Source organism: Bactrocera oleae, chromosome 3 (assembly GCF_042242935.1).
Source record: "Bactrocera oleae isolate idBacOlea1 chromosome 3, idBacOlea1, whole genome shotgun sequence".
Lineage (NCBI taxonomy): Eukaryota > Metazoa > Arthropoda > Insecta > Diptera > Tephritidae > Bactrocera > Bactrocera oleae.
This window is the reverse complement of record NC_091537.1, coordinates 39053784-39074025: the sequence shown is the minus strand read 5'-3', so window position 1 is coordinate 39074025 and position 20242 is coordinate 39053784. Positions and strand designations below refer to the sequence as shown.

Genomic DNA, 20242 nt, shown 5'->3' with positions numbered 1-20242 from the left:
CACTGCCACGCCTACAAAACGCCATTAATCAAAAACAAATAAATTGCCATTACTAAGCTCCACAATAAGATAAAAGATCGTTATTTGGTATACAGGAGCACATTAGGAAGGAGTATCTGCAGATTGGGTTTTTTTTTAATGCTATAATAACAAAATTCACTGACAGCAAATGTTTTTAGCACATTCATCTACAGTGTGAAAATGGATGAAATCAAGCACTAAACAAGTCAGAGGCATTAGATTTTATCTCTAGGATGGGATGAGATGACTTAATAGGTACCGCGTTCAAAATTAAAGAGTGGTTCCTATTTGTTCAATTTCTTCATTTAAACACTTTGACAGTTCTGTTGTATACAGATTTTCAATGCCAAAAATATAGTTTCTAAATATTCTAGTTGACAAGTATTGACATCCATCTCACAACTTACATTGTGGATTGCTTTTTTGCATCTTTCGATTCTCCTTTTAAAAGTGGTGACTTTATGATCCAATGTACAGTTTATTGTATCCATCGTTTTAAATTTGCCTGTATAGTAAATTATAGCATGGTTTTATACATACATATAATGCCTATTTGTCATTCCATGTCAAATCGACAAATAGTTGTACGCGACCCCGAATGAATTTTAGTGGAAAGTTTTGTCTTATCACTTATCGAAGTTATGTCAAAGGAAACCATTTTAAAAAAATTTTCCTAAGAGCTATACGAAATTGAAAATTTCACTGTTTCAACGATTGTATGAGCTTGTTTATTAATTATTTCAGGAACTACTGAACATTTTTATATTATACCTCTAACATATCTTAAGAAATTCTGAAATTTTCGGAGGGGTGCACCTTTTCGTTTCAAAGATATGCATTTTTGAATTTTGGTAAAATAGTGTTTTTTTTCTATTTTTTCAACTCATCTTTAGACCAAGCATTCATTATTGGATAATATTCGACCGAATAGACCACGTCCAGCAATTAGTGAAAAAATACACGAAGACCGTGGAGAGTCGATTCGGCACCGTTTGCAGCACGTTTATGTCGAGATCTTAAACTGAAGGTACACAAAATACAGCTTGTGCAACAACTGAAGCCGCTCGACCTTCCCAAGCGACATTGCTTCGCTCTATGGGCTCTTGAAAAGTTCCAAGGAGATCCGACGTTCCAAATTTTGTTCAGCGATGAGGCCCATTTCTACCGCATGTGGGACGAAAAGCAACCTGAACAGATGCTGGAGCAGCCATTTCATCCAGAAAAATTAAAAAAAAAAATGGTTTGGTGTGGATTGTGGACCGGATTAAACCGGTCCATATTTCTTCAAAAATTATGCCGGTAAGAACGTAACCGTCAATGGTGACCATTATCGCGGCATCATCACTGACTATTTAATACCTAAAATTGAAGCTCATTTGCTTCCAACAAGACGGCGCCACTTTCCACACATCGAATCAGTCAATGGATTTATTGAGAGAACACTTCGGTTAGCAGATAATTTCACGTTTTGGGTCGGTTGATTGACGACCAAGAATATGTCATATCACACCATTAGACTTTTTCCTGTGGGGATATGTAAAGTCTAAAGTCTATGCGGACAATCCCGTTTCGCTGCCGGCCTTGGAGCAAAACATCACGCGTATCATTCGCCAGTTACCAGTCGAAATGCTCGAACGAGCCATCTAAAATTGGACTCAACGGATGGACTATCTGAGACATAGCCGCGGCCATCATTGGAAAGAGATAATCTTCAAACGGTAAATGCCAAAGAATGTTCTTTTGAATGATAATAAGCATTCCCCATTAAATTTGAATTGCTTGTGTTTTTTCTTTAAAAAAGTAGAAAACTTCGAAATTGATCACCCTATACAACTCAATGCATATGCGTTTTTGTGTTCGTTTTCAAGAGCGCATAATTATAAGGCCTAAATGTATTTTTAGAACACTATTTTATTAATGCATGCATTTGTGTATGCATGCGGAAAAGATAATGTAATGCCTCAGCATTATCAATGATATGCATGTACAAAGATATTTGAGCACTGGGGCCACACAGCCACATATTATAAAACCAAGTTTGCTCAACAGTGCAGTTGTGTGGTGGGCATGCATGCGGAAATCTACCTACCGGAAGCCAATGGAAAGGGTTCAGGGGGCTTAGCTTGATAACGTGACCGACATTGGTAAACCCATGCACTGTCTTTACGACGATCTGGACAAGAGCATGCCAAGGAAAGTTAAAGTTCGATGAAAAGGTGTATCAGGATACAAAACTGCACAGATCAAATGCAAATCAGTAGATCAAAAATACACACAGTTCCTGCTCACTCTTGATAGCAGAGAACAAGCCACCAGGAGAACAATGGATAATTTCTTGTGACTAGTCCGACACTAGAAAACCAACGCTTCAAACACCTAGGGGCCCCACGGTATGAAAGAACGGAACAGGTGTCGATTGGAGGCCGCAAAACCTATTAGAAGTTACGCCAAGCGCTGGCATTCTGAAGGATCACTACTTCTCAAGAACTACGTAACGGCACTCCATCCGGCCTCTCCATTCCTCCATGAAAATAATACAGTTCCAACACATCAATTAGGTTTTGTTGGTTATCCAATTGGCGAATAAATGTAAATGAACCAAAATTAAACATGTTGCGTTTTCACTGAGAAGAAAAATGTGTCAGCCTATTAAAATTAATATCATCTTAGTTAATGAAGTAACTTATCTTGCCATTCACTTGGACAGAAGGCTCACATGGAGAAAACACATATCCAGCAAAATAACTAGCATGAAAATAAGAGCAGGAAATTTAACCTGGCTTTTAAATAATATTTTTAAAATTAGCCGGTATTAATGTTTGGGGGTTGACCTGTGCAACTAACATTAATATAATACAGAGGTTCTAGTTAAAAATCCTAAGGGCTATGACGGGTTCACGATGGTACAATCGTAATGAAAATACTCACAAAGTTATTGGTATTCCTATGGTAAAGAAAGAAGTAGAGGACAGCAGAAAGAGCTATGAGCTTAAACTCCGTAATCATCCAAATCTATTAGACAATGCCTTGCCAGAGTCCTGTAATCAAACCCTCTTGAGAGGAAAGCTTGTACTAGCCATCTTAAGAGCAACGTATCACCAAACAGGCTCTCAACTAGAACTTTGAGCTTGTCTAGTTTTAAATAGATTCAAGATTTTATTTCTTATTAGTCTGATAAAAATCAGCCCAAGCTTTAAAAAAACAGATTTAATATTTATAAATATATATATAATATATATAAAGATATTTTAACAAAAAAATATACAATTATATGTACAAAGATTTGCATTTTAAAAATACTAACGTGTTAAATAAAAATCAATTTACAATATGGAATCACTTTAATATCGTAATGAGTAAGTTTAAAAGTGTTACAAAACAAAATTATAATTGGATTAAAACTAGTAGTTATTGCTTAATTAGCATTTTTAAGTTTCCTCATATAACGTAAGACCACCAAAAAATCAAATACGATACAAATTGCTAAATAAGTAATTTTTATATTTAAATGTAAACATTAACTACTAAGCTAATATTGTAAATGTAAACTGTTAGCAAAATAGAAAGAAATATCAGTAAAAAGTAGCAAAAACCATGAGAGATCGCTACCATGGCTTTCCTGGGTCTACCTTGTTTTCCTTATATCTTGTCAGTACTTATAACAGCATAACAAAAGAATAACATTTTTAAATTCATTCGTTAAAAAAATGAGAATTTGAATACACACACTGAAGATATATTTCTGTTCTATAATTATTTATTGTTGCAAATTTGATTAATATTTCCCTGAGGTATAATAGTTTTGTCACATTTTTTAACAACTAAATCTAATCGAAATAGATATAAAGTTGTTAGTTTTATCAACCAAATTTGCTGAAAGCAAATCCCACAAGCACCTCCTCAGATATTGTGAAAATGGGTAAACTCAATTACAACCACGCAAAATTCCAATATATCACAATTTTTTAATATATGATTTTTGTCTTAAATACTTAAATCAGGCACCTATAAAGTTATCAGAATTAAACTTGGCTCAAATAGCGGCCCCCAAATACCACATGCGTGCCCCACAATTTTCATCGAAAACATCGGTCAACCTGTGATATATATGTAAATATATAATGATAACAATGTGCTCTTGTGTCAAGAATATGTCAAATCGGGACAACACTTCTGCCAGCTCCCATATACGTAATTTAAAATTTTTCAAACTGTTTCCGGTTGACTGTATGTCGAATATATCGGTCCATATGTGAACTATCTATAATGAAACACAGGGAGAATTTTTATGTCGTAATAGTTTGTCGTGGTGTCAAAAATAATTACCGGGTCAATACTATGCTTAACCTAACCTCTTTACACGGTAATACTCTAATTAGAACTGTGTGTGCTGCACAATCCGACAGCCCTTATTCCATTCTTGTTCAGAACACAACTCCATTGGAACACCGAATCTCGTTACCCAGTGGTTGATGAATGCATCCGCCACTGGTTCAGCCTCTTGATTAGAATTTGTGTATACTTTTGGCCATTCGTTGAAATAGTCCTTAACTACCAAAACCTTACTATTTCCTACTTTATTGGTGGAAAACGGACCATCTGCATCCACGCCTATTTGCTCAACTGGCGCACCCAAATTATACTGTTTCATCTGGCCATGACTTCTGAACATTGACCATTTAGCTACAATGCACTAAGCATATTTGGCAACCCTTTCCATAGCTGATTAACGGCAACCAGTCCAATTAAACCTTCGCTTTAATTTCTCCAAGGCTTTTTCAAACTTGCTGCAAGCAGCCACACACCAACTTTAAACTGCTCCGCTCTGCCCAAAATGCTTTTGCGACTCGCCTTCCTGCAGTTATTTCTCTACTCGTTGTACATTTGTTCCACTCCACATAATATAGCACACATTGCAATTCTGTATCTTTTCGCAAAAAGTCATCCGTTTCAGCTATAATTTTATCCTGCTCTTAAACCTTTGAGGTTACCTGTACTGGTATACACGCTTCGTGCTCTCCTGACTGTGAGGACCCTTGTACAGGTATAGACGCATCCTGCTTTTCCAACTGTAAGGGCGCTTGTGCTGGTATATAAACTTCTTGACATACGCACGTCTAACTCTTTGAACTGTCAGGATCATTGTACTCTTTAATTCCAATTGAAAGACATATTCCTCAACATTAATGTTTTCCGCCTGTATGGCCTCTCTCAACCGTGATTGTAATTCAGTTTTTAATCCATTTGTCGGCAAATCCCGTTGTTCCAGGTAATTTTCTATTGTGGAATCTTCAGATTGTTAAACTTGGCCATTTTCAGATAATTATCTCCTTGGGAATTACTTTGACAATCCCAATTTTGACACCAATTGTAACGGATTTCTCGATAAATCTCCTTGTAACTCACTCTTGAATTCAATCACTGGATTGTTAAATAAAAATCACAATTTAATGGCTACACTTATCTTTATTTCTAATCCAAACAACTTAACATGGCAACATCCTAATTAGAACTGTGTGTACTGCACAATCTGGCAGCCCTTATGTAGTAGACGTTTAACAAAACTTCGCCTCTAGAACATTCTGGCAACTACGACTTGCTTCTGGCAATTTATCGCCGATTAGATTTTGTTTTACTATTTGTGTTCGTCACATGAATTCCTATCCTATGGTTGATTTTTTCCTCATAAACTTCGGTTAGACCCGAACTTCTTTATTATATATATTAACATTTTCATTACATTATTTCAAAATGTATACCACATTTACATTTTACTTACACAGTACGTTAAAAAAAAAGTTTTTGTTTTCCAAAGTGAAGGCAGCATTTAATGAGAAAAATTTTGTAATTATAGAAAACACATTGTTTTGTTATAACTGACTTTTATTAAATATTTGATTTAATTTCCGCGTTGTCTATTATAGTCTGTCATGAATAATATATAATATAATATATTGTTGACGTTAAAGAGTAAACATTCTCCATTGGATTGGCGTCTGGTGGATGTGATGTAAGTCTGCGCCGGTGGTTCAGACCATTGCCTTTTTGCAACTAAACTTCAATAAACCCTTTTTATGCAATTTTATTATTCGAACGACTTTGAGCTTTTCTGTGAAGCACCTCAAACTCTAAATTCATCAGCAGAGTAGAATCCATGAACATGCACCTTTTGGGGTGCTTAACACTCCTTTAAATAAATATTTGTCTTTTTTTTATTCGTCTAAAGGTGTTGAACAATACAAAAGATGATTCATCTGTAAATACCATATTGCTCCAATAACGGTTGATGTTTTCCTCCCTCTTCTTAACTTGTCATCTACATTTCTCTATAATAATAAGACCATCTCTTTGTACTACTCGAATTTAAAAACTTTGCAAATTTTGCTGGACCTTTAGGATGTTTCGTTAGAAAACCTGCTTCAAAACATTTCTTGTACTGAATTTTACACGGCAGAGATCGCAATTGAACATATGTATACAAGTGCAATAACACTTGTGAACAATATAAAGATATACTACTTCTTCATTAAAACTTATAGCAAAAGCAAAAATTTTAAATCTGGCTGGATAGTGTTTTTTAAATAACATATCGTTTTAAAAAATTTAATATGTCAAAGTAACATATATTATGTTTGAGTTCAAATGCTTCTAAATAAAATGCTTCGATTTAAGATTTAAACAAAATGAATGGAACATGAGTACATACTATGTATAATGTTTTATTTTAATAAGCTGCTTGCAGCTCCAAATTCTTTTTCGTTACGGCTTTTAATTACTTTTTGTTGTTTCGATGTAGGCAATTCTCCTAAACAACACCTTTTAAATTTAGCAACGCATCCACTTTCTGGATCCCTTTGATGAAGTTCGCCCGTAACATTTCCTTGAATCATTTCAGGCATCACATCGTCCAGTATTTTTAATTCTCTTCTCGAGAACACTAAGTCCAAAGCTTTTCGTATACCAATCATAACAACCAACATCAAAGGAAACAAAATAGATGTGTCAGAAAATGATTTGATTAGCCATAACATGATAAGGCAAGCCAGTTGTATGCCTGTAAAAAGGTGAACCCTTTTAATTGGAACCTGTAAGATAAAAAAATATATATCTATTTGTATGTAATAATTTTACTATATACAATATTTAAATTAAAGCACAAAATACAAAAATTTTATTTGACGAGGTATCAATGGAGGCAACAATGTTTTCTTCGCTGAAACTGTTCAGATCAGAGATCACTATATCATCTAGCTGCCATACAAATTGAACGATTGGAATCAAGTTCTTGTATGGAGTCTTTGTATTAGTGAAGGGTAGTATAGCTTCAGTGCAACCGAAGCTAAAGTTTTTTTTTGTTTTAGTTTACAAAATGCATCGCTTATATACTATTTTTGGAATCTATCCAAATGTGTGTATGTATGTATATATAGATTGTTTTGTCATGCATGTGCATAGATATTACCCCTACAAGAAACTGCTGATGGGTTCACCAATACGCTCACATTTATTATGTCAGTACTGACAGTCAAATTAACAGTAAAATGACTGTCAATGTTTACGATTTTTCCGAAAGTAAAGTCTACATACGTCCAAAGAAGACAGCATACATAGCTGCTATTTCGTGCGAGAAACCAATAGTGTCGCGTGTTTCCGTACAATAACAATTTTTGCTTTATTAAAAACAAATAAATAACGAAGGAGTTTTCAAATATGATATATGTAAGTTACTACAAGATAATAAATAAAACTTATTTTTTTAGTTAATTTTCATTTTTATTTAGGCATTTTTACTAATTTTATTAAAAGTTTTGAATTTATTAAAGAAATAAAAATTATATTGTCTACTGCGCAAAAGAGTTTTTCACTTGTGATAGATTTACAGTCATAACTGAAAAATTGTAGCTATGATAGCGTTTCAGTCATAACTGACAATTTTAGCTATGACGGATTTATGGTCAGCAATGACTCAGAAAAAGACAAGAGAGTGAGCAGTATGGATATATAGTGAATCAATTCCGAATAAGTTTAAGAGAGATGAAAACTCACACCCATACGTTTGTTTACATCAATTTTTGCACAAGGGTCTTAAGAAAATCATAGAAACTTTGTTCTGAGCGCTGATAAAATTTTTTCAGCTGTGATTGTCATATGACCGGTCAGATCACTGTCACTGTTCTTGTAGGGATCTTTGTTTATATATGCAAGTGTATTGCATGCATATGTTTCTTTTGTAATTGTTTATGTTATATCCTTTGTATTGCCACGGCATTGTCGGGATAAAAATGTTCAAGGATATTTGAACAAATTGCCGAGGATAAAGTAATTATTTCAAATGAGTGGAATGTATGATACTTAGGATTAACACTAAAACTAATAAATATTACCTATGTTGCGGCGCCACCACTAAATGATACCTCTTGGCACCAACACACAAGTTTATATTTCAACAATAAGATTCCAAATAGTTATGATTGCAATGCACTGAAAGTTGCGTCGAATAATAAAAATTTTCCCTAATCCCCATATAACTAATATTAGGATTTTCAAATATCGGGTTGAAATGTGTTCAATACTACTCCTTTCTCACAAATAACTAGTATGATATTTTTAAACTTCGGGTTAGCCTAATTCCATATATATCAGTAAGTCTGTAAGATACCTTAGCAAAATTAAGATCCAATATTATAGGCTAAATATTGGATCTACTACAGTTTAATGCCAAATATATGTGTGGGAGAATTGCGGACAACACGATCCGGACAGTCCTACTAAATGCGACCCTGTAGACTTGAAACTGACGCGACGCTTGGGATGGGAAAACGGGACAATTACTGAAAAACGAGAACATACAGTACAGTTTCAAGTCGTATGCAATAAAGGGCAGACGTGCCACTATACTAAGAAGAGCGTGTTTCATTTAAACTAGGAATATCCTACAAATTTGGGGACTCGTCCGGGAATGAACTTTTAAATTTGAAGAATTTGGAGCGTACAATTGTCTTTTTGAGTGCAACGAATGATATTAATAGAAAGTCATGTGAAAAAGTATAATGTAAAAAACTTGTGTTTGGGTGCGTGTGAGTACAAGCAACAGAATTTACTCGCACCAAATGAAACTTGTAAACCACAAAATTTGAACATATAATGTGTGTACAAACAGAGTTTTCTAGAACTTAAAAATTTGGTAAAGTGACGGTTACATACATACGTAGTTTTAAAATATTGAGGACGGTGAGCGCGTATGTTAAAGGATTTCAGAAACAGTCAAAATCAACGTGTTAAATTGAAATTTAAAATTGAAGTGCAATTCGCCGCACAGGAGTGTACCGAGTAGAGTGGAGGAGAAACAGTCAAAATCAACGAATTGAGTTGAAATTTAAAATTGAAGTGTAATTCGCCGCACAGCATTATACTGAATAGAGTGAAGAAGAGACAGCAGAAATCAACGAGTTAATGTAAAATTGAAGTATAATTCGCCGCACAGCATTATACCGAGTAGAGTGGAAAAGAAACAGTCGAAATCAACGAATTAATTTAAAATTTAAAACTGACGATTCGCCGCACAGCATTATACAGAGTAAAAGAAGAGATAGCAGAAATCAACAAGTTAATGTAAAATTGAAGTATAATTCGCCGCACAGCATTATACTGAATAGAGTGAAGAAGAGACAGCAGAAATCAACGAATTAATTTGAAATTTAAAACTGACGATTCGCCGCACAGCATTATACAGAGTAAAAGAAGAGACAGCAGAAATCAACGAGTTAATGTAAAATTGAAGTATAATTCGCCGCACAGCATTATACCGAGTAGAGTGGAAAAGAAACAGTCGAAATCAACGAATTAATTTGAAATTTAAAACTGACGATTTGCCGCACAGCATTATACCGAGTAGAGTGGAAAAGAAACAGTCGAAATCAACGAATTAGAGGTACTTGCGATTATACAGGCTTTAAAGAAGTGGAGAATTTCTGTTATGGGGAAAAATATCAAAATTGTGAGCGATTGCAATGCGTTCGCACTAACCATGAAGAAAACAGATGTACCACTTAGAGTCGCTCGTTGGGCTATGTTTCTCCAAGATTTCGATTATGTTATTGAGCACAGACCGGCTACAAAAATGAAACATGTCGATGCTCTCAGTCGAATGGAATCCATGTTACTTGAAGATTCGTTAAATTTTCGGTTAAGAGAAGCACAACAAAGTGATGATTGGGTAAAAGCGGTATGCAAAGCTTTAGAGGAAAATACTTACGAAGACTTTTATTTGAAAAACGGTATACTGTATAAAGATTCCGTAAAAGAGCTGGTGGTAGTACCGCAAAAACTGGAAGAGGAAATAATTCGAATGGCACACCGTGTAGGGCACTGGTCGGCAAAGAAGACCCAAGATTACTTGGAAAAATCGTTTTATATATCCCAAATAGGACCAAAAGTGACAAACGTTATTAGAAATTGTGTAGAATGCATTATAGGAGAAGCAAAAGCAGGGAAAAAGGAGGGCTTACTCTGTCCAATAGACAAGGAGGACAGACCGTTGTTGACTTACTATCTTGATCATTTAGGGCCTATGGAATTGACCCATAAAAAGTATAATCATTTGTTGGTAGTTATAGATGCGTTTAGTAAATTCGTGTGGTTATACCCAACGAGGAGTACAGATTCGGCTTCGGTAATAGACAGATTACAAAAACAGGCTTCTGTGTTCGGCAATCCAAGAAGAATAATTACAGATAGGGGAACAGCATTCACAGCTAAGAGTTTTGAAGAATATTGCACTAAGGAGGGCATTCAGCATTTTCTTATTGCAACCGGCGTGCCACGTGGAAACGGGCAAGTCGAGCGTATCAATCGTATCATACTACCATTGCTGACGAAATTATGCCACAATAATCCAGCCAATTGGTACAGACACGTTGAGAAGATACAACAACTTTTGAACAATACTCCTCCAAGAAGTACTAAGTTCACACCTTTTCGAATTCTAACTGGGTTAGATATGCGCACATCTGATAGTATTGACCTCCGGAATATGCTAGAAGATTCACTACTTAAGGAACTAGATGGGGAACGAGAAAGTATTAGAAAGAAAGCTGCAGAGAATATATCCAAGATTCAGGAAGAGAATAGGCGAACTTTTAATTCAAAACGGAAGCCAGAAGAAGAATACAATGTTAATGATTTAGTGGCGATAAAGAGGACACAGTATGGCTCAGGGCTTAAACTGAAGGCAAAATTTTTGGGGCCGTATTCAGTGAAGGAACGACTTCCACATGGAAGATATACTGTCGAAAAAATAGGTGACGTTGAGGGACCGGGTAGAACTACAACGGTGGCCGAATACATGAAGGCGTGGAACCCAGCGTTCGGGGCGAACGGCAGGTCAGGACGGCCGAATGTGGGAGAATTGCGGACAACACGATCCGGACAGTCCTACTAAATGCGACCCTGTAGACTGGAAACTGACGCGACGCTTGGGATGGGAAAACGGGACAATTACTGAAAAACGAGAACATACAGTACAGTTTCAAGTCGTATGCAATAAAGGGCAGACTATGCCACTATACTAAGAAGAGCGTGTTTCATTTAAACTAGGAATATCCTACATATGTGAAATAAGTCTACGAATTATTCCGACTCTCACATATTACATATAATGATTTCCGTTATTCTAACAATTATGCGGTATATGCTGAGTATACCTGAGCAATGTCAAAAGTTATTGTAGTCACCCCAGACTTCTTCCTGCCCCCAATATTCCCTATATAGTGATTTCTGATTTTCCGTCTAACTTTAAGCCTTTCAACTATTTAGGTTGGTCAAAATGTTTGAAATTGTAATAAAATTAAGTGCACACATTTTCTAAAAAATAATGTGGTTTAGTCCGAATCTCATATTCCCAATATAAGTAAATCCGATCCTACAGTTGACATTTCTTACTTATTATACTCTCGCAACTTGTTGCTACAGAGTATGTGCCTATCTCCTATACCACTGAAGCTATAATAACAAAATTCACTGGGAACAAATGTTTATAGCATCTCTATCGACGGGGTGAAAATGGGTGAAATCGGGTGACAACCCCGCCCATTCCCATATAACGGTACTGTTAAAAACTACTAAAAGCGCGATAATTCAAGAACTAAACAAGCCAGAGACATTTTATCTCTGGGATGGTATAAGATGATTTTATAGAAACCACGTTCAAAATTAGATAGTGGGCGTGGCACCGCCCACTTTTAGGTTAAAACCCATATCTTGAGATCTGCTAAACCGATTTCAACCAAATTCGGTACATTAATAACATTCTTCTCATATTTCTATGTTATAGTACGAAAATGGGTGAAATCGGATTCAACCTGTTTCCCATATAACATCATTTTAAATTTCATCTGACTTTTTTACTTTCCAGTATGCAAATCAAGCAAAAATGATTATATGGGCGTAAAACTTTACGTGAATAATACGTTTAAAGTATGCCATCTTGCGATCAAAAATTATCTAAACTGACCCAAAACTGTTCAATCCCCTAGGTACTGAATATGTGGAACCCAGTGCCTATAGTTGACTTTTTACCGAAAATATCGGTCAACATAGAACAAGGCGGCAAGATCCACAAAGAAATCTGAAACGAGTATACCAGTTAACTTTGCGAGAGTATAAAATGTTGGGTTACATCCGAACTTCGCCCTTCCTTACTTGTTTTGAGTTATTTTTTTTCTATTTCTAACTTCTCATATGTCGATTGTCTGTGTTTATATATAAGTGTATGCAGAAAAAAGTAAAATACAAGAAAAACGTGAACTTTGGTTGCACGGAAGCTATAGACCACTGGTGCATTTTTTTATAGCATATAAGTATATAAATAGATTTTTCTCTTGATTTTGATTGATCAGTTTGTATGACAGTTACAAGTTACAGTGGTCCGATCTGAACAATATGCCCAGTGATTATAGCGTTTGACTTTTAACTATAATCTACACCAAATTTCTTGAAAAAATACATGCTATAGTACTTAGATTTGAACAATATAGCGGTGTCCTGAGCAGTAATCTACAATATGGCAAATTTTGTGATGTTACTCCTTTCATGTTAAATGAAAAAAGTTGTCTATATAAGAGTTTGGTTTTGATCGAATAAACAACTGTGACGGAGAGTTCAGCGCGTTTGGAATACACGAATGTAATGTAAACTTAGAGCCTTAATAGGCCAAGGATCACAAAAATCCTTTATAGCGTCTAGGGCACAAAATAGGCGAAAACTGTCATCAAAACAATCGAAATTTAAAATTACGGGAATAGGCGGAAGAGTAGTCCAAAACTCACACAAAATCATCCCCATTACCCTAATATCCCCCCAGGCGGATAAGCGAATAGTAGCAGAACCTATAGTTTTACCGCAACTTACAAGCATGCTTCCAAACTATCACATAAATAGTAAGCATTGGCTAGCAGATCCCAACTGCAATACCCCCGCTCAAATAGATATAATAGTAGGCAGCGATCTTAAACCGCAAATAATACTTGAAGGTGTTGAAAAAATTTCAACCACCCTTCTATCCCAAAACACTATATTTGGCTGGATTCTAAGTGGACTAGTTACAGAACCAATTTCCACATCAACAACTCAAGTTGACGAAAACTCTAAAGAATACATGAATTCACAATTGAGAAAATTTTTGGAGTTAAAAAAACGCCCCCTCATATCAATTACAACCCCAGAAAATCAGTATTGTGAAGACTTCCACAAAGCCACAACTACTCCATCAAATAATGGCCGGTACGTCGTACGACTACCACCAAAGCCACAATTTTCCAACACTCTACAAATTGGCACAAAAAACCAAGCCAGAGCTTTTTCTGACAACCCTAGTGTAAATAAGTAAGGAAGGGCTAAGTTCGGATGTAACCGAACATTTTATACTCTCGCAAAGTTAAATGGTATATTCGTTTGAGACTTCTTTATATATTTTAATAATTAGAAGTAGGGACTGTTGCCTTAGTTATTTACTTTGCACTCACAGTGAAAACAATTAGAGCAATTAGTAAACTAAATTTACTCAAATTATGAGAAATCGTTCTTGTGCTTTTTGTATACGCTTATAATTGATTTTATAAAGAATGCATTACAACTGTATTGAGAAGTATGAAAAGAAATCGTTTTTGAACAATGAATAACATTTTTTATTTATTATATCGATATTATTATACATGTTTAGCTTAAAAATAATAAATATTAACAACTTTAAAAATGATATAATATTATTATATTAATTTGTATATAATATTTACAATATTAAACATAAATTTTTGTAGAGATTCTTATACATATATCCAAATTATATTTCTTTTTTCCTTATACTATTTAATTTCTATCATATATTTATACAATAATGTCATATATAATAACAAATTATATATATAATTTAAATTTTCTTAATTAGATTATTTACATATTTTTCTTAAAATTGTCTTAAAAACTACTGTCAAAATTCCTATCCCATTCCAATTCGATTATATTTGAAAAAAAAATTAAGAACTATTGCACTAAGTCTGAAAACTTTAGTTCGAAATAGAGACACAAATACTGTCATGATAGCTGTGTACTGTCTCAAAAGTAATTGCATTTACACGGAAAGGATTCATGTTTGAAAATGCCCAATCAATTTGTGTACCGGCAGGTGTAGTTGAATATTCTGCACCAAGCAGGGAACTAAAGTTTTTTTCTTTCAGCTTTCTTATTGCAGTCCCTGTAGACATTAAACAAATGTTAAAATCTCCAACAATTAGCACATTTTGATTGCCTAACTCAGAAGTAAGGACTTCCTGAAGTTCTGCAATTAATTGTCTGACAGAGTTAGCAGAATTTCTGTACAGAACCAGCATATTAATAATGAAACATTTAAACAAAACCGTTTTTATAACTTTATGGCCTGAATAAATTTTCTTTACAGCCTTTGATTCTATAGAGCAAGCAATACTAAGCTTTGCATATATTATAATGCGCCGTTTATTTCTGTTGGTTGTTTCCGTGCTATCTATCCTCAGCTCGTTAATTGGAGTAAATCCTGGTATATCAAAACTTTCGCAAGGATAACTCCAAGTTTCTACAAAACATAAAATATCTGAAGATAGCATCAAACAGTCGCTTTTTATATCATTAATGTGAGCGTGAAGACTCTGAACATTATGAAATAAAATTTGATGTCCTAATGTTCGGGAATTCATAAAACTGAAACTTGTTGTCAGAGCTTTATTTGTGTTAAATTCCCTCAGTTCCTTAAATACAGGATCCGATTCAGAAAATTTGTTAGAAGGAATAAAATTTCCTATGATGCATAGACCTTCTGCAGAAGTTGCTCGACTACAAGCGACATATATTGAAGCTCTAGGCATTCTGGGTCGAGTATGAACTACAACTTTATTATATGTGGCACCCTGACTTTTATGAATAGTTATTCCCTCAGCCGGAATAACTGGAAACTGATTTCTTTCAATTGAAATTTGTTCATTTCTTTTATACTGAAAAGATTTTAGAACTTTTTCAATTGGTGTCCAAGAGCTTTCTAGAGGATGAGGCTTTTTTGATCGTGCTATCAAACCAACAGAAGGTTCCAAAAATTTAATCTACAGAATTGTTGGAAAAGAACAATGGAAATCAATTTGCATAAGTTGTCCAGCTGCCCCATTAACCAAGCCATCACACGTGTTTATGTTCACTGTAATCATATATTTGGCGGAGGTTTCTAGTGTCAATTCATAGGGCAGTCCCTGCGTTTCAGAAGTTTTGAAAAGTTTAAGTCTTTCCAAAATATTATCATTTTCATTTATACCAATTCCTTTAACTGAGTATTTTGCAGTTGAAAGGAAAGCTTCTGTTGTGACTCGACTGAGCTTAAGGGCATTGAAATTATTTGTCTCTTTATTGGGCCAAAATAAATGTATGGCATCATCGGGAACTTCTTCGTAATTAACTACTCAAGTTTCAATGAGTGATATGTTCTCATTTGTCATAGTACCAGATGAAATATGGTTTAATGCAATTGTAAAAGCCTGATCCTCCCGTTGTCTCATTATCTCTGTTAATTCAAAGTATTTAAATAACTCCCACAAAGGGGAACCAACTAAAGTGCTGTATGCATCATTGGGATTAGGAGAGAATATCCACCTATCTCCAACAGGTGAGAGTTGCTTCAAATCACCAAACACTATGATCGGTATACCACCGAAGGGGCTGTCTGTTTTCAAATTTTGTTTTAATCTCGCATGAACAGAGCTAAACATACGAGCACCTACCATCGATATTTCATCAATTATGATTAATTTTAAATCGATAAGTCTGGAATATAATGAATTAACTGTGTCATTGCTAAGTGGCCTCAACTCTCTTTTCAACTGATTAACAGGTAAAGAGAATATTGAATGAAGGGTCATTCCACCTATTCCGAATGCTGCTTTACCCGTAGGTGCGCTAAGAAGAACTTTTAAGGAACTTGGATTGGATCCAGGTGTAGAATTGTAACGATGGTTAAGAGCTTGATATATTGCAGATATCAAACGACTCTTACCTACACCTGCACCGCCGACATCAAATGTGTCAAATAGGTTCTTTGCTTAGTATTTAGACTTTGAACTAAAGGAAATAATTCCTCAACTAGAATTAAAAGGGGTAGTTCAATAAGTCATATATTGCAATCAGATTCAGTGCCATTATCTGTTGAATATTCGCCATGCAAGTCCAGAAAGTTTATATTAGGGTTTATTTCTGGAAGTACCAACACTCTGAACTCATTTTCCACGATAGGTAGTTCATTTTGAGCACCTTCGTCCAAGTCTATTTCATTATAAAGACTTTCTAGGACATTTTCAAGTTCTCTTTGCTCAAAACCATCATATTTTCTTTGATTTTCCTCAATTATAATACGATGTGTTATGCAAGTCTGTTCATTATCGTTTTCAATGAGATCTTGCTGTTCATTCCGCCAAGGATAGTAAAGCATTACCATTTCGCGGAAATACTCAACTCTGGCCGAATCTGGGTTAAACCTTCTATACCGGTTTGGTACGCTTTTTCACAAAACCGCTACCATCTTTAAGAGGCATGACAACCCCGCTTTCTGGTAAATTATCGTCTCCCCTCTCTTCTTCTTCATGATCACTATCTTGTGCTCTTCTACTAGACTTAAAATATTTATACCTAGATGCAAAATCAGCTAAACAAAGAGTTTCTAACTGATCGGATCTTTGAACATAACGGTCTAAAATACCGGCTACGAATATTTCAGTCGAACCTGAAGGAAGGTTCTGGGGTTCCGCTCTAGGTTTTACCATTCGAACACGTTCCTCAGGTCGAGAGGTTATTATAAATATTTCTGCATTACTTGCTTCCGAAAGATGGAGCCCAATGCAGCAATATACTGATTCTTGTGCAGATATTTCTGTGCCTGATATAAATTTGTGACCTATATGTTTAAGTTTTTGCTTAATAGTATAATTTCCAGCATTTACCTCTGATATAGCTTCATTTAAGAGCCTAGAAATCCCAGTTAGACTTGTTAATTTAATTAATTATATATGAACAGCAAGCATATGCATCCAGTATATATTGGATATCCCTATTTGCACTATGGAGTTCCAAAATCAGAGGACTATAAGCGTTTATAAAACGATCCTGTAATTTTCTTTTTAGAAAAATTTTGGGTTTTGTTAAAATTGACCTAAGGGCTAGCAAATAGTCATCAAAAGACATAATTATTCTACTATCAGACAGGAAGTGTTCAAAATCGTTTAAATTAGAAATGTCTTCTGTAGTCATATTTGAATTTAAAACGTTTTGAATTTTGAAAAAGTTTTCTTTATGTCTTTCTGAATTTTGACTTGTTTCTGTAAGAGGTAACAGTATTTGCGTTGAAGGCATTGGTGGATATGGTATACCAAAACGACAAAACTGTTGTCCTCTTATTAGTAAAAGACCGAGTGTGGTTATGCTTTTGATAACCCAAATAATTTTCTAAGTGGCTGATCGAACCATCGGTAGAAATATAATTGTCAATAAAACTAATGACGTCAGGGAATGTCTGAGGATTTTGAAGGTTGATCTTGGGAGCATTACTAAACCAATACATGCCATGTACATGCGTGGAACCTCTCTGTTGCAACTCCACTCTCCAGTAGAAATTTGTAACAAAATGCTCTCCAAAAATGCCGGCGTTGTCTTTAAAAAGCTTAAGAATTTGTCGATAGCGGTAGTCAAAATATCAAGCACACGTAACCGCGTCTGACCGAATCAAGCGATATCTATCTTGGGTTGTTAAACTGTTGGCTTCCTCTTCCGAAATATCTTTAGAATCAACCGTTTTAGAGAGGATGACCAAAAGCTCAACCAAATCAAAGATTCTGCAGCCGATAAAGTGATAAAGAAGGTTGGAAACCCAAATTGGCGAATCATAGCGATTGCCTTTTTCTTCTCAGCTTCCCAGTGCGCAGGTGAGGATCTAACGCCTTTCAAAACCTTGTAACCATCATCGTGTTGAATCAAGTTTTGAACAAAGTTTTCGTTTAATAGATTTTGGGCCGTAACTCGGTTGCGACCTTAAAACTCTACACGCTTTTCTGTCAAAACGGCGAATTTCAGAACGTATTATCTTGCTATAAGTTTCAGAGCATGCACGCTTCTGCCCAACGTATATTGTTCCAATTGACAACTCTTCTGAATTATGTCAATTGGTCTTTGTCCTTCACCTGGCGCTATAACTAAACGGTTATAGTCTAAGTTTGCGGATGACGGTAAAGTCAAAGTCGGTAAAGACGGTGTCTTTAAGAAATGACGATAGGATGATTATGGGGGGGGGGGGTCTAAAATCTGAAAAAATCGATGACGTAATTTATGGACGGCCCCTAAGTGAATTTGTATCACATAAGCTTCGTCAAAGGATCTCGGTAGAGCTGTCATTATATTGTGAATAGCAATTGGTATATTAACAACAGACTCTTTGAGAGAACTCTGACCTTGATATCCTAACGGACGGATTTTCATAAAAGGCAATCTAGGCATTATGAGACGTTCTTCAATTGGGGTTAAACCTTTCAAACAATCCGGTATTTCAGGAAAGTCTAGACCGTTAGCTAAACATATTTTTGGAACGTTCTCTTTAACAATCGCATTTTTTCAAGTAGTAAAAAAATTGTAATTTCCATCTTCTGAAGGAAATTTTTGCATTAAAAAGAAGGCGGATGCAGCATTCGGGTGACCTTGCGCAGTAGTTTCGAAACTTAATTTGCGAACTTGGTGTGAAAACCATAAGCCGACGCAGACAATACATATTTCAGTAGGGCCCTTATTTATATTTTGGAAATAAATGTTTTTGAATTCTGTTAAATTGCCACTATTATCAGTTTCTATAACATTATTTTCTCTCGTTAATCGGATTCGTTGGAACTGCCTTTGGTTTTCAATTTGTCTATTGAGTGGGTTATTTCTACGAAGGCGAACTTGACCTTGTCTAAGACGTCATTGATTCAAAATTTTCCTCCTTGACACCCTTCCTACTAAGCTGTCGACGTTGTGTTTCTCTATCACGCTCCTCTCTCCTTATTTCAGGATTCCTTCTTGCATGTTCCCTTTGCATTTGATCAGGAATGCGCTTTAAATTCCTATACTCAGGATTTCTTGCGCGAAGTTCTCTATGATCCCTAGTGTTCCTACTTTGTTCATCATAACGTACCTCAGGATTTTCTGGACGAGATCTATGACCTCGAGCGAATTTGTGGATTTTGCCGCCTTGTTCTATGTTGAACAGTATTTGCAACTTGCTCAACAGATCGAACCTCGGGGTCTTCACGCCGAGACCTATGACCTCGAGTATCTCTCATTTGCTGTTCAGAGCGAATTTGAGGATCTTGCCGCCTTGTTCTATGTTGAACAGTATTTGCAACTTGCTCAACAGATCGAACCTCGAGGTCTTCACGCCGAGACCTATAACCTCGAGTATTTCTTATTTGCTCTTCAGAGCGAATTTGCGGATCTTGCCGCCTTGTTCTATGTTCAACAGTATTTGCAATTTGCTCAACAGATCGAACCTCGGGGTCTTCACGCCGAGATCTATGACCTCGAGTATTTCTTATTTGCTCTTCAGAGCGAATTTGGGGATCTTGCCGCCTTGTTCTATGTTGAACAGTATTTGCAACTTGCTCAACAGATCGAACCTCGAGGTCCTCACGCC

At 35.6% G+C, this 20242-nt stretch overlaps 1 protein-coding gene across 12 annotated transcripts in view; it reads right to left on the bottom strand.

Moving 5' to 3' along the window:
- Ndae1 (Na[+]-driven anion exchanger 1) overlaps nucleotides 1-20242 on the bottom strand; it is a 710325-nt gene that overhangs the window by 293896 nt on the left and 396187 nt on the right. For 10 of the 12 annotated variants that reach the window (XM_070106543.1, XM_070106544.1, XM_070106542.1 and 7 more), the window contains one exon: nucleotides 6798-7106. The exons of 1 other annotated variant lie outside the window; for it this stretch is intronic. In XM_070106543.1, coding sequence (XP_069962644.1) covers nucleotides 6798-7106 — 309 coding nt within the window. Of the gene's footprint in view, nucleotides 1-6727; nucleotides 7107-20242 lie in introns of all 12 variants that reach the window. One more of the 12 variants, XM_070106550.1, reaches the window with a different exon arrangement.